The 27,959-nt window shown below is 32.3% G+C and overlaps 1 protein-coding gene across 3 annotated transcripts in view; it reads right to left on the reverse strand.

Annotated features, from left to right (window-relative positions):
* The window catches only part of LOC134721243 (putative uncharacterized protein DDB_G0282133), a 67,476-nt gene extending 40,488 nt beyond the window's left edge, over positions 1-26,988 (reverse strand). For all 3 annotated transcript variants that reach the window (XM_063584068.1, XM_063584069.1, XM_063584070.1), the window contains exon 1: positions 23,333-26,988. In XM_063584068.1, the coding sequence (XP_063440138.1) occupies positions 23,333-26,982 (3,650 nt within the window). In that variant the 5' untranslated portion in view covers positions 26,983-26,988. The remainder of the gene's footprint in view (positions 1-23,332) is intronic.
* Between the last annotated feature and the right edge of the window lie 971 nt (positions 26,989-27,959).

The following is a 27,959-nucleotide window of genomic DNA, read 5'->3' on the forward strand; positions in this document are numbered from 1 at the left end:
TACTCATGTGTGGTTTACATTATAAGCTATATAAGCAAATCAGAACGTGAACTCGGCTTGTTGTTGCAGCAGACAAAAACTGAGGCAGCTGATGGAAATTTGGATGCACAGCAGACTATGAAAAAAGTAGGTACAGCATACTTTCACTTTCGCGAACTTAGTACACAAGAAGCTGTTTTCAGAGTCATAGGTTTACGTTTGAAAGAGTGTTCAAGAAAAGTGCAATTCATTCCACTAGGAGAAAACCCATGCAGAATGAGTATACCCCTCAAAGAACTTCAACAAAAATCAAAAACATTAAAGATGAAGAAGTCTATAGATGATGGCAGTGATGATGATGATGGTGATAGTGATGATATTTGGCTGAAAAGTATAACTGACAGGTATAAAAATAGGCCTGATTTAGAACGATTTGATCAGATGTGTTTAGCAACATTTTGTTCCGAATATTCAGTGTTGGCAGAGACACAGATACCAAATAAAATTAATGAGGACACTACATTCAAACTTAAGAATGATATGGGGTATATAAGAAAGAGGACAAGGACTTCTGATGCTGTTATCAAATATGCAAGATTTTCTGTAGAGTCAGCTCCTGAACAATACTACCAAAGTATATTACAGTTGTTTTTGCCATACAGATTAAATGAACAATTGAAACCACCACAGTTTTTATCATATGAGGATTTTTACAACTCTGGATTTATAAAGTACAGTCAGATGGAAGACCTCAGTTCAGTTCAAAATATAGTCAACTTTAACATGTCAAAATTTGTGAAGAAAGACAAGGAGCTAGAGATTGCTGAGAAACAATTAGAAGAAAGAGGATATCAAGAGGATGCATGGGCACAACTATGTCCAGAAACAGAGAAAGAAAGACATGAATGTAATGAAGTTGATGAAAACACAACCACTCAAGAGGTAGATAGTCCTGAATTAGGAATACCAGATTTGAACCAAACTGACAAGTCAAGTGATGAAAATGGAATGGTTCAAAAAACAAGTTTTTCAAGGTCTGAAGTTATACCATTGTTGAGAACTTTAAATGAGAAACAAAAGCGCATATTTTTTAAGATCAGAGAGTGGTGCAATTTAAAAGTGAATGGTAAGAATCCACCGCCATTTCATGTTTTTGTAACTGGAGGAGCCGGAACAGGCAAAAGCCATTTGATTAAATGCTTGTATTATGAGGCCACAAGAATTCTTGCGCACTGTTCCCCAAATCCTGATGATTTGACTGTGTTGTTAACGGCACCAACTGGCACGGCAGCTTTTAATATAAATGGATTGACAATTCATAGTTCACTTTCCATTTTTAAAGGTTTATCTGTTGAGAAAGCTATGCTAGGAGAAGATAAGCTGAATAGTTTGAGGTCCAAATTAGAGAATTTACAAATTCTCATCATAGATGAAGTCTCAATGGTCAACAAAAGGTTGTTATTTTTTATTCATGAAAGGTTGCGTCAAATTAAGAAAAGGCCTGAGAAGTATCCTTATGGAGGAGTTTCAGTGATAGCAGTGGGTGATTTCTATCAATTACCACCAGTAAAATCAAAAAGATCAGATAAACTTTATGTTAATGATCCATCAAATCCTTTGAATTATCTTTGGAATGATCTTTTTTCTGTTGTGGAATTAGATGAAGTCATGAGACAGAGAGAAGATAGTTTGTTTGCCCAGTTGTTGAATAGACTAAGGGTCAAACAGAACAATTATCCACTAAAATGTTCAGATCAAGAAATGTTGAAAGAGTGCATAGATAGTGGACCAGACGAAGCTCTGCACATTTATGCTACTAATAATGAAATTAACATGTACAATAACGAAATGATTATGAAGTTGTCAAGTGAGCCCAAATTAATTGAAGCTCAAGATTTTGAAAAGGATAAGACAACAGGGAAACTTACGAAGAGAAGACAGAATTTTGCAAAAACTAATATTTGTCTTCCAACATCAATCCTGTTAGCAGAAGGAGCTCGTGTGATGATGATAAAAAATGAAGCCGTCAGTGATGGTTTGGTGAATGGTGTTATGGGTACTGTTCTCAGTATTTCAGAATTTTCAAAAGGAGCATTACCAAAAAATATATATATTCATTTTGATAATGATAGAGTTGGAAAAAATGCAAAAGTACAGAAGATAATAAATGGAAAAAGATGTGTTGGATTAGAACCATCTACAGAAAATATACCATTCAGTAATGGAACAAGAAAACAATATCCTCTGCAGCTAGCATGGGCATGTACTGTTCACAAGGTTCAGGGTTTGACAGTGCAACAGGCAGTTGTCTGCTTGAATAAATGTTTTGCATATGGTCAGGCATATGTTGCATTGAGTAGAGTTACTTCAAAAAATGGGCTGACTATATTACCAATTGATGATAAAACTTTGAACAAAAAAATATACAGTGATCCTGATATAATGGAGGGAATCAAATCCATGGATAATTTTTTGTCTCAAAATGACACCATAGTTTCAAATCATAAAGCAGGTTTGTCAATAGTTTACCACAATATTCAAGGTCTAAAGGCTCACCAAAATGATTTGAAAGCCAATTCAGACTTCCAAAATGCAAATTATATCTGTTTGACTGAAACATGGTTGGAATCTTGTAGTGATGATGTTCACCTTCCTAATTATAATCTTCATCATTTGCCAAGGTCAGCAGCATTTGCATCAAATAATCCTTTGTATGCTTCTTTACAAGAAATGAGTCATGGTGGAGTTGGTGTATATGTTAAATCAGATTCTGAGTATGAAGAATTTGATATATCTCAAAAAAATCTTGAATGTATAATTTTCAAAGTTCCGAAAATGAATGTTCTAATTGCTACAATATATAGAACTCAAAAATACCAAATTGAACTATTTTTAAGAAATGTTTGTGCTCTTTTGTCAGAATTGACACAGCTTTCAAGCAGTATTATTGTTTTAGGAGACTTTAATCAAGACATTATGAAGGGTGGCAGATCAATACAAGATTTTATGGCTTCATTCGGATTTGAACAGTTAGTACAAGAGGCAACAACAGAGGGTGGTACACTGATTGACCATGTTTATATCAAAAGTTGTGAAAAAGTACAAGTAAGTGTTATTCCAACTTATTACAGTTATCATGATGCAATATCTGTCATTTTGGAAATAAACCCTTCTACTTGAAAGCTGTATAGTATTAATAGCAAATGATAAGAGTGCCTTAAACATGTTTAAGGAAAATTCATTTTGTACAAAACGATCAAAAGTTTCCCTACATATTATTTTTCAAAATACTAAGCCAATACTAACAACCTAGTTTTGTATATATGTTCTTTATGTGTTTAAATTTCAAGTTTATTAATAGTTTCCCTTTTTTTTTTAGCTAAGTATCAAACTCTGAATTATATTATAAAGTGGAATTGTTTTCTTAACTGAATATTTTAAGAGTTTTATATGTTTACTTTAATTTCAGATCAAATTCATGGTCGTCAGTAGTAAAGAATTTAAATCAATTGTCTAACTTTTTGTGCATGCTTTGGTAATTTAAATACAGCACTTGCCAATGGGTTAGATAGTTGATAAATATATATCATCAGCTGAGAAATGTCTATTTATAATTAAGAAGTAAAAAGAAATAGGAGATAGAAGATTAAAATACAGCATTATGTAAAGGTATGTTCGATCAAATAGTATTTACAAAAGATAACTAATGCAAACTGTCTAAGGGCCAGTGTGAGTGTTTGACACAATTTCAACTGTCCTGTGTTGTCTGATATCATATGTTTGAAAGCGTCATCTGTTGTCTGGAAACTTTTTAAAATTTCTCCCCTGAAACTGCTGGGCCAATTTAAACAAATCTTGGCCTGAGTCATTCTAAGGATGTCTAGTTAAAATGGTATGTTTGTTCAGCTCGCCATCCAATTAACATGCCCCATGTTACTATAAATAGAACATGGGAGGTAAAACACTACTTTTTCTTTCTCCAAGATATTACAAGGCTATTGAGACCAAATGTTTGTAAGCATGATTTGTATTGAACCGTTTGTTAAACAAAGGCTATAAAAAAATGGTTAAAGGTAATGTGTCTATATAAAAGTTATTTATCCCACTTAATATTGCCTCTAGTAAAACTAAATAAGTAGGTTGTTTCATTACAATTTTATTAACAATTGGTTTCATGTCGAATTCAAATTGTAATAATCAATGTTAATATTTATCAAATTGCTTTAACATAGGATGCACTGCTAAATTACTAACACCCCCTGAAAACAGATTTTGAAGCTATATATGTCTGTCTGTCTGTTTCATGGGCTTTGGAATTCGATAAAGCAATGTCAGGTCACACTGACCATAACTTAGACCTTTAATCCCTATTAAAGTAAATGTTTGTCCAATTCATGTCCAGCTCACAACTATTGTTTCACAAAACTAAGACAAGGTGGGTGGGGGTGGGGGTCCTATATCAAGTCAGGTCACTCTGTTTGACTTTGACCTTTGATCTTTATGCAAGTAAAGCATTGTCTGATTTGTGTACTGTGCATAACTTGTACTGTAGAATTTAGGTTAAATAATCTGGTTGCTGATGCACCATGGGATGGGGGTTGGGGGGGGGGGGGGTCCTATATCAAGTCAGGTCACTCTGTTTGACTTTGACCTTTGATCCTTATGGAAGTAAAGCATTGTCTGATTTGTGTACTGTGCATAACTTGTACTGTAGAATTTAGGTTAAATAATCTGGCTTCTGATGCACCATGGGAAGGGGGTTTGGGGGGGGGATCCTATATCAAGTCGGGTCACTGTTTGACTTTTTGACCTTGACCTTTGATCTTTATGCAAGTAAAGCATTGTCTGATTTGTGTACTGTGCATAACTTGTACTGTAGAATTTAGGTTAAATAATCTGGTTGCTGATGCACCATGGGTTGGGGGGGGGGGGGGGGGGGGTCCTATATCAAGTCAGGTCACTCTGTTTGACTTTGACCTTTGATCTTTATGCAAGTAAAGCATTGTCTGATTTGTGTACTGTGCATAACTTGTACTGTAGAATTTAGGTTAAATAATCTGGTTGCTGATGCACCATGGGATGGGGGTTGGGGTTGGGGGGGGGGGGGGTCCTATATCAAGTCAGGTCAATCTGTTTGACTTTGACCTTTGATCTTTATGCAAGTAAAGCATTGTCTGATTTGTGTACTGTGCATAACTTGTGTACTATAGCAAATAAATAGACAAATCTGACCTTGACCCTTGATTCCAATGTTATTTTCTCAAAATTGAATTTACTACAGTAAACGGCTACTTGTATGTCCTGGGTTTTAGATGTGCTCATTTTTTTAGATGTGTGTTTTTTATTGGTCAGATGGACGGTATAGTTTTGGTTGAGAATGGAATGTAATAGATATAATATGTGTATACTTTGTAAATGACTGCATAAGAAGAAATGATGTCCTTATATTGAATAGCTCAATTGTTAGAGTTTTAAAGCTTGTATGCCATGTAATGATGATGTATTGAAGGTTTTTTATGACAGTTAAAAGACAATGCATAGTTTTGTTTTTTCCAGTAAATTTATTTGTACTGTTTATAAAGCTTATTTCCTGTAGCCACAAGCATTTATATATCAGTTAAAATTTTAAATGTAATTTGCACAATTGCAATTAATGAGTATGTACCATGTTTAAATTTTCAATGAACAAATATTTTATTTGCATTGCTAACTTTGAAGAAATAAATTATATAAACATGATTAACTGACTGTAATATTCTTGAAATGGAAAAGTCTAATGAAAGTATCAAAACTGTCAGTAGTATAAAAACTTAACATAAAATAATAGAGAAATTTTTCCACCTACAAAACAACAGTAACACATTTCCTTTGTTTTCACTGTAATTGATATTTTTCTGTATTTGTTGTATACCATATACTGATTCTTCACAGCTGTACAACTGTATCATTTGCTATTGATGTATTTGTCTGTAAACCTTTTTATCAGCATGTTTTTTTTTTCAGAATATAGCATTTATAACCTATATATATAATATATATATATATAAGTACGTTTAAACAAGTGACAACGCTACGACAGATCCATCCATTGGATCATTAGTGAAGGTGATACACAGCTGAAAACACATCTTGAATTCATATTCTAAATATCAAGACAACAATGTTAAATCTGCAAATGTTTGGAAGCAAATTTGTGCTTCCCCTGTTGGGATTCGAACTCATGCTATTGGGATATCGAGACAACTCTGCCATCACTGTATCTAGCGCTCTAGACTACTCAGCCATATATATATACATATTATAGACAAACAGCAATCTATGGTGGTATTTTATTTTAACCTTGATGATTTGTGCATCCTAGGCGAAATGGATTTAAATCCAAAACATCAGATTGTTTTTGTTCAGTAAAATGAAGATAGAAATTGAAATAAAAAACAGACCAAATATACCAACAATAAATTCTGTGTCTTTGTGGTGATTACTGATCGTTTTGTCTACTTTACTTCTCTCAGACAATACTATTCCAATGTTTATCTTGAACAATTTATTGGCATTAAATCTTTATTGAAGATATATATATGCAAAGGAGGAATGGTGGAGCGGTGAATAATTAATTTGAATTTTCATTTTGGACATTGACAATATTCACATTAAAATGTGTTATTACAGGTACAAAGTCCTTTTATACACAAAGACACCAGACAAAGTATACTATTAAATAATTTTTACATATTTTTATTTAATTAGGAACAATTTTGAAAGTTCGACTATTACTTAAAATGTTTCTAACAAGTACAAGAAATTCAGGAAATCAAAATTTAAGGATGATGTGCTTGTCATGTTATGTATTTAAATTTAGGTGTTTTTCACAATTAATACACAAACTTGCTTTCACTAAAAGAAGAATCATGGTTTAGCTAGGTTGAATGTACACTTTTACTAGGAAAATTATTATGTTTTTACAATAATTTTGTATTTGATTACCATATGATTAAATGTATTAACTGTCTTTACATTTTTGTTATTCATTCACCCTACCAGGATGCTCTTTTGCAAACGGCAAGAACCAATTTTTTTTAAGTATGTCCCTACCATATTGAAAGGGGCATTAAGTTTTACCATTGTCCGTCTGCATGTCCGTACATCCCACAATTTGTTTCCTGTCTCTAACTTGAGTTACCTCAAACAAATAATATGAAACTTATACACTATGCTAATTACCACAAAACACAGATCAAGATTGAATTTTGGTGGTGTCACTCTATCCGTTCCATAGTTATGCCCCTTTCAAATAGAAAAATTACTAAATTTTTGGAATCCATTCTCTAACTTTAGTTTGCCTTAACCAAATGTTATGAAACTTACACACAATGCTTATTATCTTAAAACACAGACCAAGTTTGAAATTTGGTGGCGTCACTTTTACCGTTATAGAGTCATGCCCTTTACAAATGGAAATATTGCTGAATTTTTCGTAACTGTTCTATAACTTTAGTTTGCCTCAACCAAATGTGATGAAATCTATACAAAATGCTTATTACCACAAAACACAGATCAATTTCGAATTTTGGTGCGTCATTTTTACCATTCTAGATTAATGCCCCTTTACAAATGGAAATATTGCTGAATTATTGGTTTCTGTTCACTAACTTTAGTTTGCCTCAACCAAATGTAATGAAACCTATACGCACAGCTTATTACCACAACACACAGATCAAGTCTAAATTTTGATGGTGTCACTTTTACCATTCTAGAGTAATGCCCTCTTCAAATGGAGAAATTGCTAAATTGTTCGTTTCCGTTCTCTAATTTAAGTTTACCTCAACTAAGTGTTATGAAAAGTATACACAATGCTTATTACCACAAAACTCTGATCAAGTACAAATTTGGGTATTGTCACTTATACAGATCTTGAGTTATCTCCCTTTAACATGGGGCATCATCTGTCCCATGAACTCATTCCCCATTTATTATTTCATTTTTTGATACTGTGACTGTTAACACAGCTAGTAATATTTTTACTGTCAATTATGGTTATACCCTCAAGGAAAGGTAAAATATCTTTGGGCTAAATATTACAAAGTTGAGCCTTAATGATCCACCATTTTCCACTTCAAGACTTCCAAAACTATCACAAATGATTATATGATCCAGTCAAAAATTAACATCCTGTATAATCTAAACTCTTTAGGTTTTGTCTACCTATTATGATTCAGGTAATTGTTCTTATTTGGGCAGATAACTAAGCAACAAACTTAAAGGGTAACGCCCACATAAGTAAAAAACTCTTTTAAGTTCATTATCTTGGACCTGTCTTCTTCATGATGTGAAATATGTTTTAATAGATATTGAATGTATTGAAAAGAAAAGCATTTAACACATAAAAGTCCTTAAAATATTGTCAAAACCATAAAATTGGTACTCTAGGGTTTGACATGTGACTGTATGAGATTTGCCAAGGTAGTTGGTCCCCTGTATGCTTGTTTAAGACACAATTGGACTAAAAACTTTGGTTAAGGAGTTAAAGCTATTTTAAGGAACTGTTAACGGGGTTATGCCACTTATGAAAAGGTCAAATTTCTTCCATCAACACCTACCAAATTTGCGCCTTTTTGACAAAAACAATATTTCAACTATTGATAGGTCCTATACATATGAGGGTTTCTGGGATATCACAAAACAAGTAGTGAGGTCAAATGTCAAGGTCAACCTTAGAAAGCTTTAACACACACTTAAAATCCTTAAAATAAGGTTAAAAACACAAAATTCGTATCTGAGACATGAACTTTTAACCTTTGTCAAAATCATTGCCATTGGTCCACGATGTCATTACAAAAGACCCCATGGGTGTAGGACCTTTGTTTCGAGAGTTAAAGGTAATGTTTTTTTTTCAGAAACAGATAACAAGGGTTATGCCCCTTACGGATAGGTCAAATCTCTTGTCAAAATATAAAAAAAAGTGCCTTTATGACCAAAACATTTCTCAGTATTTACCATTTCTGTAAGTATAATCGTTTTTGAGATATCCAGTAAAAGGTTTAAAGGTCAAAAGTCAACCTTAAAAACACACTAAAAATCCTTTATATAAGGTCAAAAACACAATTTGCTTTCTGGAATATGACCTGGATCTTGTGACTTTTGTCAAGGTCAATAGTCCCCAATGTCATTGCTGAAGATCCATGGTTCTAGGACCTTTGGTTATATAGTAAAAGCGGAAAAATCTGGTATCGTCTTTTCAGGAACCTAAAACAGGGGTTATGCCCCTTACAGAAAGGTCAATTTTTTGGTTAAATGTAAAAAAAAATGCGCCTCATCCACCTTTACGTTTTTTACTATTTTTATAAGTACAATCGTTTTTTAGATATCGACTAAAAAGTTGTTAGGTCAAAGGTCAAGGTCAACCTTAAAAAGTTTAAAAACACACTGAAAATCTTTTAAATAAGGTCAAAAACACACAATTCGCTATATGGGACATGACCTTGACCTTTGACCTTTGACCTTTGTCAAGGTCATTAGTCCCAAATGTCATTGCTGAAGACCCCATGGGTCTAGGACCTTTGGTTATACAGTAAAACCTGATTTTGTCTTTCAAGAAACCTAAAACACGGGTAATGCCCCTTAAAAAAAGGTCAAATCTCTTCAGTCAATATGTAACAAAGTTGCGCCGTAATGACCCAAACATTTTACACTATTTAAAACTTCTGTAAGTATAATAGTTTCTGAGATTATCCCATAACAAGGTGATTGGTCAAAGGTCAAGGTCAACATACAAATTTGACCTTGAGGTATTTTTCAAAGATACATGAATTGATGATGATTGGTGAAGATCCTAGGTGTCTACGACTTACGGTTTCTGAGTTTTGGTGGCCAACCGACACCGGTTAATTTTCATAGGGGCATAACCCTACCAATGAGTCGTTGAATCTTTTCGATCCAAATGTAACGAAGAACTGGGGTCTGGTCCTGAACAAATTTCACCCTTCGTTTTTTTCCTACCTATTACGGTTACGGTGTTGGAACGATAACAAGGTTTTTGGGTTTCGGAGGAATTACTCCGAACCGACAAAATATTTCGACTAACAGGGTGAGTTCCAGATAGATATTCATGACACCGATACAAAGTGTGAACATGAAAGCGACACGTCTTACGGTTAAGGCTGCTAACTTCGTCAAAGTTTGGCGGAAGAATAATAATAATAATAATAATAATAATAATAATAATAATAAACAGAAGAAATACAGTAAGGTCTTTCCTTATAGAAAAAGGAAAGACCTTAATTAAACTGTCAATTGTTCTTGAACAATTGAGAGGTCTTTCCTTTTGTAATGTAAAATACATGTTCCAACAGACGTAGAATGATTTGAAAAGGTCAAGGTCAACCTTAAAAAGCTTGAAAACACACTTAAAATCCTTTAAATAAGGTTAAAAACACTAAATTCGCAATTTGGGACATGACCTTGACCTTTGACCTTTTGACCTTTGTCAAGGTCATTAGTCCCCAATGTCATTGCTGAAGACCCCATGGGTCTAGGACCTTTGGTTATATAGTAAAAGCTGATTTTGTCTTTCCAGAAACCCAAAACAAGGGTTATGCCCCTTAAAAAAAGGTCAAATCTCTTCGCTCAAAATGTAACAAAGTTGCGCCGTACTGACCCAAACATTTTCCACTATTTAAAACTTCAGTAAGTATAATGGTTTCTGAGATTATCCCATAACAAGGTGTTAGGTCAAAGGTCAAGGTCAGCATACACATTTGACCTTCAGGTATTTTTCAAAGTCACATGAATTCATGATGATTGGTGAAAATCCTAGGTGTCTACGACTTACGGTTTCTGAGTTTTGGTGGCCAACCGACACCGGTTAATTTTAATAGGGGCATAACCCTACCAATGAGTCGTGGAATCTTTTCGATCCAAATGTAACGAAGAACCGGGGTCTGGTCCTGAACAAATTTCACCCTTTGTTTTTTGTCTACCTATTACGGTTACGGTGTTGGAACGATAACAAGGTTTTTGGGTTTCGGAGGGATTACTCCGAACCGACAAAATATTTTGACTCACAGGGTGAGTTCCAGATAGGTATTCATGACACCTATACAAAGTGTGAATATGAAAGCGACACGTCTTACGGTTTACGCGGCTAAATATGTCAAAGTTTAACGGAAGAATAATAATAATAAACAGAAGAAATACAGTAAGGTCTTTCCCTTTAGTAAAAGGAAAGACCTTAATAATCAGAAGAAATACAGTAAGGTCTTTCCCTTTAGTAAAAGGAAAGACCTTAATAATAATAATAATCAGAAGAAATACAGTAAGGTCTTTCCTTATAGTAAAAGGAAAGACCTTAATAAGAATGTCATATTTATTTCTGTTATTTACAAATTGATCTTTAATGCATGTAAGAGTTTCTGAACAATAAGGTGAATTAAGGTTTTGAATTTTAGTATTTTATGATAATGCAAGTTAATGACTCGAGCTTGGTTGATCACAAAGGTTAGGTTGTATAATTTCAAGAAGACAATTTATATATATATTGTAATGTGAATAGGCTAGGTATTGTATTTTACAGAAGTATGCTTGAAATCGGTCTTTAATTAGAGACATTTGGTAAGCATAAATATTCAATCCATAGGAATTTATTTTAAATTTCCTTTGCTTAATTGAGTGCTTGTGTATAGATGTAAGAAGATGTCGTCACTCTCCATCCAAGTCACAAATTGTAAAAGTAAACAATTATAGGTCAAAGTACGTTTTCAACACGGAGCCTTGACTCACACCGAACAGCAAGCTATAAAGACACAACAATGACTAGTGTAAAACCATTCAAACGGGAAAACCAATAGTCTAACCTATATTTAAAAAGAGAATCAATAAGCACTTTTGAACCACATCAACAAACGACAACCACTGAACATCAGGTTCCAAATTTAGAACAGGCTCAAACAAATGCAGCGGGTTTGAACGTTTTAATAGGTACCTACCTTCGTCCTAACCTGAAACGATGGTGTAACATCACAATATAGAAAGACACACTAGTCATCAAAGAATGTGGTTTTGACGAGACTAACAAATGAGAGGGCAATCAAAAACTAAAAGTCGAATACAAACAGCTTCAAAATAAAATTGAGGAAAATATAACAGTCCATACAATCCCATACATAAAACAAAAGATTTAGCCGCATGGACCCAGAAGAATGATTGAGGAGAATGTGACAATTTTACGACAACTTTATAAAATGGGTTAAAAGTAATGTTTGATAATCTTTAATCTAATAAAAAAAACACATTGCTAAATCAAAGCATTTTCTTTATTTGTTTTGTGGAATGAAAAAACAACAACAACAAAAGTCACAAAAACAATCAAGGTTAAGATTGCACAGGTTAAGTCGATGAGAAAATTACCGTAAAACTTCGGTCGAGTATAGCCTATATGTTTTTATTTTCAGTCCATGGGAATCTTTTTTCTACCCATTGAGTGTGTGCGACTTGAAGAACATTTAATGATATTAGGCTAAAGTGGTTCGTTTAAAGTTTGAAGTTAAAACAGAATTAAAAATTAAATGTTTTTGTAGGTAATAAATAACTTTGTAATGAATAATCAATGAGCTATAATCTTTCAACGAGATAACTGAATAAGTCAAATCAATAGAAATCATTACTTTTAAATCGAGCTTTAAAATTTAATACCGTTAATAAACGTTACGTAACAAAAACCGAAAACTTCAATTAATGCCATTCCGGTTCCGCTCAACACGCGCCATCATTCTCCTCTGCAGGGCGGAATTGAATGACCATTGGTCAGATTTGTCTGAAACAATATGAAAACGGATTTTTTTACCATGAATTACTCAAAACCTTTTTTTTCAAGTTCCCTTGGCTTGGAAATTTAGCTGTACCTTGAAACTGTTCTTTGTGGATAGTTGTCTAATTGAGAACCATACCACACCTCCCTATTATTATATTGAATGTATATATTTTACGATATTGAATTTTTAAAACAAAACCTGTGTACACAAGATCCCAACGCAAACATCCGCATACCAAGCGAATATATACCTTTTGGTTTTTTCCACCGTTTTAAAAAAAAGAGAGCGAGATGCGTTATGATTTCTGATGATACTACCCACCAAATACCAAAGGAAGAGAATCTAAGCTACTATAAGTAAAATTACGGCTTTCAGCACGGAGCAAAACACATACTGTTAGGTAATCTATAGAAGACACTGGCATGACAAAATGTTATATGTCAAATTAGTCCCTTTTGAGTTTTTGTTATTGGCTTTCGATAGACTTCTGTTTTCCAGCGTTTACAATTATTTTTTCTCTTCCAAGAAACATTCGTACGTTGTAAGTACTCATGGACTCGATTTCATACGAATCTTGAAATTACTGTAGCAGTAATAGGTAAGAATTGGTCCCATTATTGTATTTGAATTGAAAAAATAAATGAAATTGATAAATTGATAACTTGCAATTGACTGTCTCAAGAAAAAGCTTAAGACTATACAACTATATTTTGTCTTCAGATAAATACTACACAAGTACAGTTATAGCAGTTTCAGTTATGTTCACAGTCATTAAGTTCAACTATATAAGATATTCAAAATGTCAAAAAAGTACAAGTAAGCTTGCCTTTCTATCAAAGAAATGGGATATTTGTTCAATATCGAGACTATGAAAATGAGCATAGGCACTATGATCATTTATATTTTACCAATAATGTAATTTATCAATAATGTTTATAATTTTAAATGTAAAAAACATCGATACGGTAAAGATTGTTTGCATATTACTTGTCGGAAGACTTACCCATAGACAGGTAGGGAATTTGCCGCATTTTCTGGTACAATCCAAAACTTTTTATATAAACTTGTTATCAAAGTTTCTGTTTGAAAATCAGTCATATACATAGATCCCATGATTAAATATAATAAATTTTATAATAAGATATGTCCATTTTTTGAAAAATAATCAATTTCAATCAATCACAATGTAAATTTCATATCTACATTTCATGCAACAATGTAAACCATTTAACCACCATCTATATCACGTTTAATTTTAAGGTAGATGCCTTTGTTTCACGCATATTTCTCAGATAATTATAACTTGTTGCGTGCAAGCAATTTTTCAATTAGTAGACATTCCAAATATACTTTTTTGTTAAAATCAAATAAAAGTGGAGACGACCTTCGTGGCCCATGCGGCCATCACTCAAACTATGTTTCAATTTTTTAAAACTTGAATCAATGATTTTGTCATTAAAATTGATTTTCCATTCTTTTAAAGATCAGATTTTATTTGAACAGTCCTGGAAGGATTGTTTTAAGTTGTCGTTAACTAATATATCCCCTCTTCCTTCAGATCAAGTGCTCTACAAAATCTCGACGCGACTGCATGTTTAGCGCTTAAGAATGACAGTGCGAACAGGTAGTGATAATTTATTACAACTCTGCGAACAATCTCGGTGCGATTTTGGCACGAAAAGTAAATCCCAATTTCTCATTAATTCATATTTATTTCATTTAAATAAGCCATTAATCAAAAGGAGTTTAATTGAAAGTGCATCTTGCTGAATTAGCGATTGCAGTTTTACTGTTCATAGGCTTCTTGATTTGGTGCGTCATTTTGTCATCATTTAATTCAAAATTTCAGAATTTCAAGAATGTTTCAGAAAGTATACCATGTGTTTTGTGTATAGACTTTGGTCATCAATCAAAAGAGAATTGTAGAATTGAAAGAATTTTGTATTTGATGCAAACTGAGGTCATCAACTAATAGAAAATTTCAGAATTTTAAGAATGTATATATATAAAATAAAATTGGAATGGAAATAGGCAAAAAAATGTGGCGGGATAAGCATGGCTTGTGTCTCAACCCTCCCCCTATACCTCTAGCCAGTGTAGAATAAGCTAACATACATGTATTTGGTGTAGACTTTACATTATAAAACTTATAATCATGGATAGTGACAGCTCAATAAAAGCACATGTCCAAATTTTGACAATGTCTGGAACAGGTAACAGACTTGTTAAAAAAAGTCAGTATAGCGGAACTAAATAATGACAGATCATTTACGAAATCAAACACTTTTGAAAAACTATTGTTTACATATGTGTTGTAAATTAGAACGTTTAAGCATGATATGCAAAGGTAAATAAATCATTTCAAAATGGTTCCATAAAACGGTCCAGACAACAGGGGAGGTTACCAATTTTGTTTTTCTTTGATCGTTCAAAATCGAAGTCGAAAAACAAGTATACATATCGGCGTGGGTGTTTGTCTAAGATGTTTACTTCTTGTTTCATTTAAATCTTGCGTAACACTTTAGACTCGAATATGAACACCAGCAAAGATGTTTCAAAAGAAAATCTAATATGAACGAACTTAGGAATGAAATAGGCGCTTCATAAATATCACTTGCATAAAAACAATCAATCTGTGGACGAATCTTTTCATCAAACACTTGCAGATTTCAAAAATCTTTTTTATAAAATATGTTTGAAGACACGGCGCCATCAGTGTTGAAGAAATATGAAGTGGAATTTCTCAATGAGTATCAATTTTACGCCCGTTATAAGATGAGTAAAGGAACGCTTTACTCGTGATGTAATTAGAGACACGTGCATCTGAAAGTGTGTGAAGTTTCAGCACCTGTGTAAAATACCGTACACCTCTGATTTCACCAAGATAACTAATATCATCCCATGTAATAGACGTTTAACGCAACGACACAAGAATTTTAAAGTTGAAATAGAACATATATTACTTGTTTGTTTTTTATTCCAAAAAGATTATCATTTATAATGCTTTTATGACAATGTTCATGTTCTCGAAGAAAGTTTCAAGGAGATTTTCGTGATGAATTATCATAACAAGGTAATTTTGGAAAGCATTTTCAATTACACTAAGTGCTATGTCAATAATTTCAACTGTACACACTTGAGACTGTCAATATTTGTTTACTTTTAAAAAATAAAAAGACGTTTTTACTTCATGTTCGACATTGTAATTACAAAATTGATTCGAAAACTTGAGCTTAGATCAAGAAGGTTACCTTAATAAGGAATTCCAAAAATTTACAATGGGAAAAATCATTTAGGTACCTCTAACCTATATAAATTTGGAAATTGCAGAAATTATACAAAATTGCTCATTAACACTTTTTATTATATTTTTTTTTTTTTTTTTTTTTTTTTTTTTTTTTTTTTTTAGAATTTACAACTTGAAAATCAGAGAAAACCGTACAGCTGACAAAATTTATGGCATATCTGAAACCATTTGTTCAGACAGAAACTATTCTCAAACCAGTACGGTATTGAGTAATTGGACTCGTAAGAACAGCTAAGGTTGTTTTTTTAGTGTTTTGTTCGTAGGGTCTAGTTTTTTGTTTGAACGATAGTCCATTTTTTTTTAATTTAGATTTTAAAAATTCCAAAAGTACCAGCACTTACTTATATGTAAGACTAATAGAATATCAATTAGATTGTCAATTATATAGGCAATCCACCGTCAGAGACCAAATGACGTAAGAGATGAACAATGAGTAAAATACTATACCGCTTAGCATGCTATAAAAGGCTTCAAAATGAAATATGAATTTAAGTTGAAAAGTGCTTCACTCATAAGATCGAAACCAAGCCCACACAAAAAAAAAACTAACAAAAGCCAAAACCCATGTAAAGTCCAAATTTGAGAGTACTCACAGTTCCTAAAAGCTAGTTAAAAGCCAACACCAACTAATAAAAAAACATGCATCTTAGACTATTAGTGCTATTATACATGTATATTAGTCATAGACATTCGTATACTCGATTTTTTTTGATTTATTTCAATGTCATGTTTTTCTATATAAAAATGAATATTTTCTTACCGTAAAAACAAAATTATAGAGATTAAGACGATACTTTTCTTACCTTCAAAAATTGAGTTCCCGATTTTATGACAAAGTTTTAAATTCTTTGTGTAATTTCAACCTAAGATCCAATCTACCCACGTTTCCTTTATTTAATACAAATAAGTCGGTGCATAACAATAATTGAAAGCCAATTAGTCCCCAATAATAGGTAGCAGTTTGTATATATGTATTTGTTTTTGTGATATAAACAAATGCATTATAATAGTATACCGTTAGGAAATAGATCAATTTTATGTAGGTGAAAACCAATACTTTTGTTGTCTTTAATTTACAAACCAAAATGTGTCAAGTTTCTAAGGGCACTGGGTAAATAGGCCGCTATTTACAAGGTAAACATAACTACGGAAGCGTATTAGGGACATAGAAAAAATAAAATTGGCAGTGAACTTTTTTTTCTAAGTCGAAATTTTGACATTTCAAATCTCGAAATTTTGACTACAACTTGAAATTTTGACTTTTCAAATCCCGAAATTTTGACTTGAACTTGAAATTTTGACTTTATAAAAGGTCAAAATTTCAACTTTAAACTCGAAATTTCGACTTATTTCAAACTCGAAATTTCAAGGTATTTTAAACTCAAAATTTCGACTTGTTTTAAACTCGAAATTTCGACTTATTTTTAACTCGAAATTTCAACGTATTTTAAACTCAAAATTTCGACTTATTTTAAACTCGAAATTTCGACTTATTTTAAAGTCGAGATTTCGACTTTTTTCAAACTCAAAATTTCGATTTTCCTCAGTATTTAAACGTTTGCGTCTATCACATTCACAGTCATTTATATCAACAAGCGGAGAGCCATATACATCATAAATTTGATAAGCATATTTTAATAAACTAATCCATTTTAAAGAGGTTATTTTAGATAGAAAAGCTTTTTTTTGCCGAAGAATAAATAAAATATGTTTCTCGTTCAAATACATATTTCAAGTCTGGACTTCATATACATGATATATGTGTATCAAGACAACCTCGTTATTCCGACACACCTTTATTACGACATACTTTTATTCAACAGTCTAATATATAAAGACTAGGGTTAATAGTTGTGTCATAAGAATGCCAACTGGTACGGTTTAATCAATGTTCCAGAAAAAAGAGCCAACAATTAAAAATTTCCAAACTAGAAAACTGAGCAGCTCATTGGTTGTTCTGAATATGCATGGCATTTTTTGCTACTTGATTTACCATTGTTTAAACAAGGCAAAGTCAGTGACTTGCTATTGGGAATCTAAACAGGCCTTTGAAACTGTGATGCTAAATATCATCAGATTGTCGATCCTATGACAGTGACGTGGAAACTAAAACATGCCTGGAATATGGAGAAAAAAATTGTTCTTTCAAAATGCAGGTTCTTTCCGAAAGAAACTCTTCAATATTAAATACTAACTGATCTTAATTCAAGAACAAAACCAATTTCTGAATATAAATTGCAAAAATGTGTGGATGACGCTTTAATAATTTGCGTCAATGTCTACTCCTTCTAAAATTATAATGACTGTGTTTGAATACTAACATCAAAGTTTTCAAAGTAATTAGAAAAAGTCAAAATTTCGAGATTTCAAAAGTCAAAATGTTAACTTTGAAATAAAAATTTCGAGATTTTAAAGATGGAATTTCGAGTTTAGAAAAAGTCGAAATTTTGAGTTTAAAGTTGAAATTTTGACTTTTTATGAAGTCAAAATTTCGAGTTTTAAAAAGTCAAAATTTCGACTTTAAAAAAAAGGTCGAAATTTCAAGATTTTAGAAAAGTCAAAATTTCAGTTGAAGTCAAAATTTCGGGATTTGAAAAGTCAAAATTTCAAGTTGTAGTCAAAATTTCGAGATTTGAAATGTCAAAATTTCGAGATTTGAAATGTCAAAATTTCGAGATTTGAAATGTCAAAATTTCGAGATTTGAAATGTCAAAATTTCGACTTTGAAAATAAAGTTCACTGCCAATTTTATTTTTTTCTATGTCCCTAATACGCTTCCGTAATTTTGGCAATAAATCGTTTCATATCAATCAGAGCAGTAAGTGAGTTTATTTTATTTGAATTAATACTGCAAAATCCTAGAAGATTATCGGACTTTTTCTAGTTATTATGATATTCATTGCACCGGGCAACATATGCTAATTTATTTTAGAAATACATCTGAAGAAGTATATCTCTTCCGTTTATTACTCAATTATGTGTTAATGGATGCATATCCAAGGGGGGTGATCTTTCTTGACAGTCTATCAGTCTAGATCTTGTGCATCTAATAAACGTCAAAATAAGGTTCTCGGTCATAAAACTTTACTCAGAACTCATATTTCCAAATCTGTCCTCGAAACAAAAACTAGTAATTTGAATGGTTGATGTATGAGTTGACTGCGATAACCGTACTCGACATTTCTATCATGCACCGCAAGACAAGAAACAGCAGCAGCAACTATATATGTTTTCCGGTACATGATTTCTTTTTTTGTGTTTCCGGAGATTTTCTCATGAATAGATCTATTTACACATACTTTTTCCCATCTAATGTATAAGATTTATTTCTTTACGATAATATTTACCCCTCAAAAGAATTATTATCGTTTGTTATTTTAAAATTTAAATAATAATTGCTAGCACTGTCGACTGCTTACGAAAAAAACAGCATGTGGTGTGATGGTCAATAAAATAACTCTCCACTTGAGACCAAATCGCGCAGAGTTTAAAAATTATAGAACATCTCTTTCATAAGCAACGAATTTTAAATATTAAATATAACTTGGCACACACAACATTGTCTTTTACGTATTCAGGCTCAATTGTAATTCCACAGCATGAATTCTTAAACGCTTGAAGGTATTGATCGGCTGCAGTGTTTCAACTCTAAGACTGCGGTCCGTTACTGTGTCCACAATGCTTGAATTTTGGCAAGACAACTTGTAAAGGTTGGTATTTTCAATTTTGATTCTATATAGCGAGGGAGAAATAGATTTTTGTACAGAAATTATTTCCTCAAAATGAAGTATTTTAAATTTGCGTGTACATTATTCAAATCTAAAATGCATTTCATTCAACATATTTTCGTTCAAAGATACAATTTTGTGTAACTAAATTAGTGTAAAGAGTTATCAAATAAAAAGTGTAAAAATATTATCATTACTTATTTATCACGTACACTATGTCCTCAGGTAATTCAAATGTCAATATACATGTTCTCCAAGAATTCAAATACCAATGTGTTCTCCCGGATTAAAATATCAATGTGTTCTTCCTGAATTCAAATATCAATATGTTCTCACGGATTAAAATATCAATGTGTCCCCCCTGTATTAAAATATCAATGTGTTCTCCCAGAATTCAAATATCAATATTATGTTCTCCCAGAATTCAAAAATCAATGTGTTCTCCTAGGATTAAAAAAATAATGTGTTCTCCCAGAATTCAAATATCAATGTGTTCTTCCTCATTCAAATATCAAAGTGTTCTTCCTGAATTCAAGTATCAATATGTTCTTCCCAAATTTAAATATCAATGTGCCTGAATTCAAAAATATTGATGTGTTCTCCCAGAATTCATATATAAATGTGTTCTACCAGATTTCAAGTTCAGTGTGTTCTTCCAGAATTCAACTATCAATGTGTTTTCACAGAAGGTAAATATTAAAGTGTTCTCACAGAATTTAAAAAAAAACTTACCCAGCAGAAAATTATACTCCTTTCACCTCAAGTGTCAAAAATCTTTTTAAACTCTATATTTTTGACAGTTGGTGTCGTGTTAATTATTTTATTTTAACCTTGTATTGACAAAACTTTGGGTTGAGTTTTGCGCACCTTGTACCTACCGTGTTCAGTCGACCAATAATTAGAATTTGAAACAATATTATTATTTCAGTAAAGATAAGAGTCACTTGGATTTTAAAATATTTGTAATGACATATATATTCAAGTTTTAAAATTATGTAAATTGACTCAGAGAAATAGGATTTCAATTGCTACAATTATTGTCTCGCCAAGGTTTTCCTTTTGTAACGTTTTCGGTGTCAATAGCTTTAAAATGTTGATTTTTGGATTTCCGATAACTACTCAGTCAAAGATTTGATAGCATTCGTCATTGCCAAACTAATATTTTGATTCATTTTATATTTCTTTGTCGGAGTTAACGATTGCTTTACACTTCAGATTTAATATCGGATACTTGTTACATTTTATTCATTGATATTTTTGTTCATTTCAAAATTATTGATACTGTGAAAAAGATATTGTGTCTTCCTTATAACGAGTTAATTATATACTGACACTGCATATCTACTAACAATTCAGTCACTTTTGGTCTCTTTAAATTCGAGAAACCGATTTAGCCAATATTACTTTTTATCTTCAAGTATGCCCAATTAGGTTTTGATATTAGTGTAAGTATAGTTTTAACTGTACGAAGGCGTCCTCTAAAATGGAGGGAAAAAAATCAGTTTATGTTTAATTAAATTGCAAATTTTATGCATTCAAGATCGCATTAGTGCAGATAATAAAATTATGTTTGGAATTTGATGTTAATGTACACCAAAATGAAAATCCAAGACGATTTAAAATGGTTGTAAACATGACATTGACAGGGTTCTATTGTGGTTACTTAATGTATATGGAACCGTCGGATTATCTAACTTGAAAGGAAAATAGACAAGAAAAATTCTATCCATACCATACATAGTTTAGCAAATTACATGTAGCTTATTTAAAATACATCAGATTATGTTAGTAAAATTTGAATAAAACGATTGAAAAATTGTTAGTTTATTTATTAACCTTCAAGTCTGTCATGATTTGATATACTCAAAACCTTTGAAATACAATAAACAACAATTCTGTTTGAGATTTGACTTGTTAAAAAAGTGTTATTATCTATCCAGCAAAGAACTTTTAGTTGATGGCTCTCTTTTTTAATTTTTTTCACATCTTGTCTAGCGGTGAATAGTTAATTATGCTGCTGCTTGCTTGTGTATTATAGCTCACGTCCTACATTACCTAAATGAATTAGTTCAATTTGAAGAATCAAACTTTGCGAAAAGAAGTTCACCAAACAACGCTTAACTCAAACGTATTGAAAATAATAATACGAACGAAAATCAACATACTTGATCTCCGCGATTGATCTGCGAACTAAGTATTGTTTCCAACTAACGATACATTTTTCTTTTGCGTATTATAAATTTACACTGTAAAATGTATTCCCTATTGAAAAATTATAATTTGCCTTTTAATACCTCTTTTACTGAAAATAAGCCATATTTACGTTGACCATTACAATGTTTTAAGTATTGAGCTCTAGACGTGTTTATAATCTAAAAATGCAATTTTAGAAATTTCATCAATAAAAATGCATTGCATTTTTTCTCTTTGAAACATGTTCTCTACGTTGTAATGATTATTACCATTTTATAGAATATCTTACAAGCAAGTAAAATGCACGATAGTTCAATTTACAAGTAGACATTTGTCAAAAGAGAAAGAATGAAAATCAGGTCACCTACCACGAACATACCCAGAGATCTTATTTTCCAATTTGGCAATTTTCCTTCATAATAAAAATATTACATCTATATATTTCAGATAAATTTCTTGAGGTGTCAATAAACCATATTAGATAAAATCTTCAATCGATTTAATGGAACACGAAAATTTCATTAAATCTTTTCTAATTCCTTAAAACGTTTATTGTTTATTGATTATTGGTATGAATTAAACTGGGTTTTAGAAGTACGAGTTGGTTATGTTACACAAATGTTGACTTTGACAGGTATATATTATAAAGTAACTTTTAACGTGACTTTTGATATACATGAAGGTATTGAATATTAACTACCTTATCAAATATGACAGGGACATTTGATAAACAGTTATCAAAGACGGTGTCAAAGGCACTCGTATATACAGAAAGTCTCAGGAAATATTTTTCGGTCCTCTTTTTCTCGAATTTTGTTACTTATTTTATTTTGAATTTTCGAGTTGCTGTGCCAATGTTCAATTCATTTAATTCCAAAGCGAGGTTGCATACGATATTTTTGTTATCACATTTTTATATTCTAATAGAAAACCAGGGTTCATGATATATGCAGGTAGAACTATCCAAGATGCGTATTGATCATGATTTATAATCTTTGTTCTGTGGCTATTCTGATAAAAGTGTTTTTTCTTGATCAAATTGTTTGAAAAATGGGTTTTACGTAAAAAAAAAATCCACTTGTTGTTTGGAAACCGTATTTGTAAGCTGAATTAATATGTGGACCTTAACTATCATAACAATTATGATATGTGACCCATAGTTTTATTCTTGTAAGCAGAATAACATTTTGTCTTTCTATAACATGAAACGATTTAGGACTTGGGAATATATTATCATCCTTTGTTAACATTATTTGATAGCATGCGTAAAGGTAACTGACAATTTTGGAATAAAACGAAAATCAAAAGTTTTTACTCACATAATCTTTCTAATCTTGGACTGGCACTTTTTCTTCACATACAGAATAAGGGTCAAAGGGGTACCCAGTCGACGTCTCTCTTGATTGGCTGATGAAATACTCCTGCACTTTTTCCCAAGTTTTATAACTTCTTTAGAATCTATATCTTCACTACGCCCCACTTCAGAAATATTCTCAAAGTCGATTGTATTTGACGGGCGTTTATAATGTCTGTCCACAATATCAGGATGTTCCACAGTCTGTATGTTTAACGATTTGACAGCTTCATCTTTGATGTTTGTCCTTGTTTCTTTATCTTGTGCTTTCTGGTTTTGGTTTGTACCAAATGTTACATCCGAAGAAATATCCAAGACTTGCTCCGTGGACGAAACGGGATAACGACAGTTCAAATTTTTGCTATTTATATCATGAATGCTAATATCAATAGGTTTAGAACTGAATAAGATTGTTTCTGGTTCTTTAGCTAACTGGGCAATCCCATGATCATTTTCGGTATTTTTTGGGTCTTGGGAGCAGAGGAAGTTGAAATCATTTGTTTCGGAATGATTTGGGTCAATAGATTCATGTTTGCCGGGAAAGTTCTCTTGTTTTTGCAGTAATTCCATTGTACAATCTTTAGGATGATGAGCTGTTTCAGAACTTGGTTTAAGTTCTATGCTTTTATTGTCATAACTATTATTTCTATTTTGGTCGGAATTGTCTTCTTTATCAAAACTTTCAGTTATTGTACAAACAGATTTCTCTTTAATACATGTTTCTTTTGAACTGTGTGCATTGTTGTCCTTCTTGTCTGTCATTATAAAATTTCTGGAAGACGTTTGATTATTGTCTGTTTGGCCAAAATATGTGGTATCAGGAACATTTGGTAGATTATTTCCGCTGTCTTCCTCAGTCTCTGAAGTTGGTAAAGTAGAGGTTGATTTAGTTTTGTCACCAAGAGATGAGCACTCATCGGATTTATCATCAATTTGATTGACCCGTGCTTCCGTAACAATTGGCACAACACTATTTTTGCAGCAAACTGAACTTGTACAGATAGAACTATCCCAACAACTGGAATCCGAATCCAAATGATTATGGGTTCCAGATTGCGGTATACTTCCGATATCTCTTATTGGATTAACACGGTTCTTGCAACAAATTAAACTTTTGCAATTAGAATCGTCACAGAAATCGGATTGACTGTCCAGTTTATCAAGACTATCGAATTTTGATAAACTTCTCCTATTATCTTGTACCGGATGGATGCTAGCTTTGCAACAAACCGAGGTTAAACAATCAGAATAATTTAAAAGAGTGGAATTTTGATTGTTCAACTCATTAAGACTATCAAAGTGTGGTGAGTGTTTACTTGCTTCTATAGGATGAACACTATTGATACAACAAACACAACTAGAACAATCTGAATTATTAGCATTAAACGTTTTGTAAAATGCAGGACAGCTTCGACTTCGCCTCGAGAGTTCTTCGTGTTTTGCAGGTGATGGACTTACGCAGTTCCGTTTTCTAATGATAATATTCCGAAGTCGACTTCTACCTTTCCGTTCTTGTTTAGGTTTTATGACATTCGTGGTCTGTTCGTTTAATATTCTGTTCGTTGTTTCGATTTGATTTTCAGATTCACTGTCTTGATGTTGTTTATCCAGACTGTCCAAATTGCTGCTATACGATGTCTTGTCAGAAAGTTGCCAAAATGTTCCAGTAGATTTGGTATGGAATTTGCCCTTCATATCTGGTTCATCTTTTTCGTCTGCATTTTTTTCAAGACTATCTATCTCTCGGGGGCTTTTGTGTCTTTGAACATGGCAATCAACATTGTGAACATAAACTCGTTCTCTAAAGTTCTGTTCATCTTGTTCGGAATCGAATGGAACATATCGTAAATCCTGTTGAGATGAAGATTGTGACGTGTTATGATATTCCAGATTTATATTGTTTTCGGTACTTTGAAGATTATTTTCATCCATGTTTTCATCACATAAATTATCATAACTGTGTGTGGATGGGTTTATTTGATTTTGATCTGTTAGTTGTGCAGTCTTGTCAGGTTGTGTACTGTCATGTTTGTTGTCAGATCGTAATTGCTGCGTAGAATTTTCTTTGATTATATCGGTGTTACTTTCACTATTTACTAAGCTACCATCACAAGTCTCGGAATCTTGTGAAGCAACTACAGATTGAACATAAATTGTTTTAGAGATGTTTGGGGTCAAAATTGATGTTTCATGTTGAACATTATCACAGGGGTCCGTTTTCGAGGACACACTGTCGGTTGTCTGTATATTTGAACGATATGTACTGTCATATTTGATTTCAGATGGTAATTGCTTTGGAGAACTTTCTTCCTCTTTTCCATTAAGATTTTCACTATGTTCTAAAATGCCATCTTTAGTATATATTTGTTTTACTATATCCACTGAATGAACATACATTTGTTGATGGATATCTGTGTCAGAAAACGACGTTGTTTGGTCAGGTTTAATATTATCAAAGACCTCAGTATTCGGGGACATGATTTCGGTATTCGAACAATGCGTACTGTCGTCTTGATTGTCAGATTGTGAATTTTGTAAATCATTTTCTTCCAGTTTTTGTGAAGCATTGTTTGTGTATGTAAAGCTGCCATCGATATTCTCTAAATGTTTTGAACTAGCTTCAGACCCAACATAAACGTCCTGAGAGGTATCTGTGTCAACAAACGACGTTTCTTTATGATATTTGATATTCTCAAAGTCATCAGTATTCGGGGAGCTAATTTCGGTTTTAATATTTGAATATTGTGTACTTTCATATTGGTTTTCAAAATGGGATTTTTGTAGATAGTTTTCTTCAAGTATTTCTTCATTATTTTTACTATTTATTAAGCTGACATTTATTTCCTCTTCATTTTCTGTTCTAACTCCAGACTGTGCATATATCTGTTTGGAGGTATCGGTGTTCAAAAATGATGTTTCATTCGAATTTCTTAAATGATTAAATTCGTCAATTTCTAATGATCCTATGTCAGTTATTTCAATTTTTGAACATTGTGTACCGTTGTCTTGGTTATCAGATTGTAATTTTTGTGGAGTACCTTCTTCAAGTCGGTTAGTGTCATTTTCGCTATTAATTAAGCCGCCATCGTTAGTCTCAAATTGTTTTGTAGTAATCATAGGTTGAACATTAATGTGTTTAGAGGTATCTGTATTTAAAAACGAGGTTTCATTGTCAAGTTTTAAATTCTCAAGGTAATCGACATTTTGGGACCTAATGTCGGTGGTTATTATATTTGCATTTCGAACATGTTTCGCAGATGACGGTCGTTTATAAAATTGCTCTATTCTGTCATTGTGCATATTACTGTGCTTTAGGTTTTTTATTTTTCTATACATTTTATCTTTATGACTGATAGGTTCAGCTGATTTTGGGCGTCTATAAAGTCGTTCTATTTTATCAATATCTTTAGTACCTGTATATCTTAAATTGAATTCCTCTCCTGTGTCATTACCCCCACTATTTCTATTGGATGAATAATTTACACGTGTATTAGAACTTTGATCTGGATTAGACAGATTACGAATAAACTGTGTATGTGTAACTTGATGACTCGAAATATCCAGCTCAGGAGAGGGCGAATTTGGAACGTTTATTTCTTCGTCATTCAATGCCATGGCGAATGATCAAAGTATTACACTGGTAGTATTTTGTTATCATTTATACATAAGCACATAACTTTTTATTTTTATGGCTAATGGCATCAAGACCATGCACAAAAGATATTTCTATCCGATTGAACATTTTTTTCTCACAAGGATTGTCATTGTACACATTTTTTTTATCCTCTAATTATTTTCAGTATAGAATTTGGCAAAAAGGCTTACCACAGACTTATGGCATCCATTATCTTGAAAAGGAATATAAGGAATATCACTGATTACAATCCTGATTATTTTAGGTCCCCCTCTTAGCATTGTATAAGTGATATGCCTTGGAACTGTATGATGGTTGATTTCAAATCAAACACATGGCATTCTGTTTATACCTTTATAAATCCGATTACTAGTAATCCAACTTATTAAATCTGCTTTCCAACTTTTGGTCTGTTTATGTAATACATAAATACATTTCCCTCAATGTACTGAACCCTGTTATTTCTCCGTTTCAACACAGTATATGCTTATCCAAAACATTGTTTCTCCTCGCGCAGACGACTGTTTCCATCTTAACATTTTTCACTTGTCAAACTTAATGCATGTTTCGAATTAAAAAATCTGCAAGCGAGAAAGGCGAAATATTACCCTATATGATCTAAACTTCAGTAGCTAACAGTTTCAGCTAATTATAATCTTATCCAAATGAATGTTTCCGCGCACACGACTGTTGCCATGTTAAAATTTTGCACTTGTCAAACTAAAGTGCATGTTTCGAATAAAAAGATTTGTAATTGAGAAAGGCAAAATATCTATCTTATGGAGTTCAATTATGAAATATCTTTTTTTGTTTTATTTAAATTGATGAAATGAATACACGATGATCCGACCAAAGCAAGGCACGGTCGCGTGTGGCGAGGACTGTTGGTCGAATGACTCCATTCAACAACGGTGATCCAACTCATATCCAATCACATTAAATTAAAGTTGGGTTAATT

This window comes from Mytilus trossulus, chromosome 6 (genome assembly GCF_036588685.1).
Source record: "Mytilus trossulus isolate FHL-02 chromosome 6, PNRI_Mtr1.1.1.hap1, whole genome shotgun sequence".
In the NCBI taxonomy this organism is placed as follows: Eukaryota; Metazoa; Mollusca; class Bivalvia; order Mytilida; family Mytilidae; genus Mytilus; species Mytilus trossulus.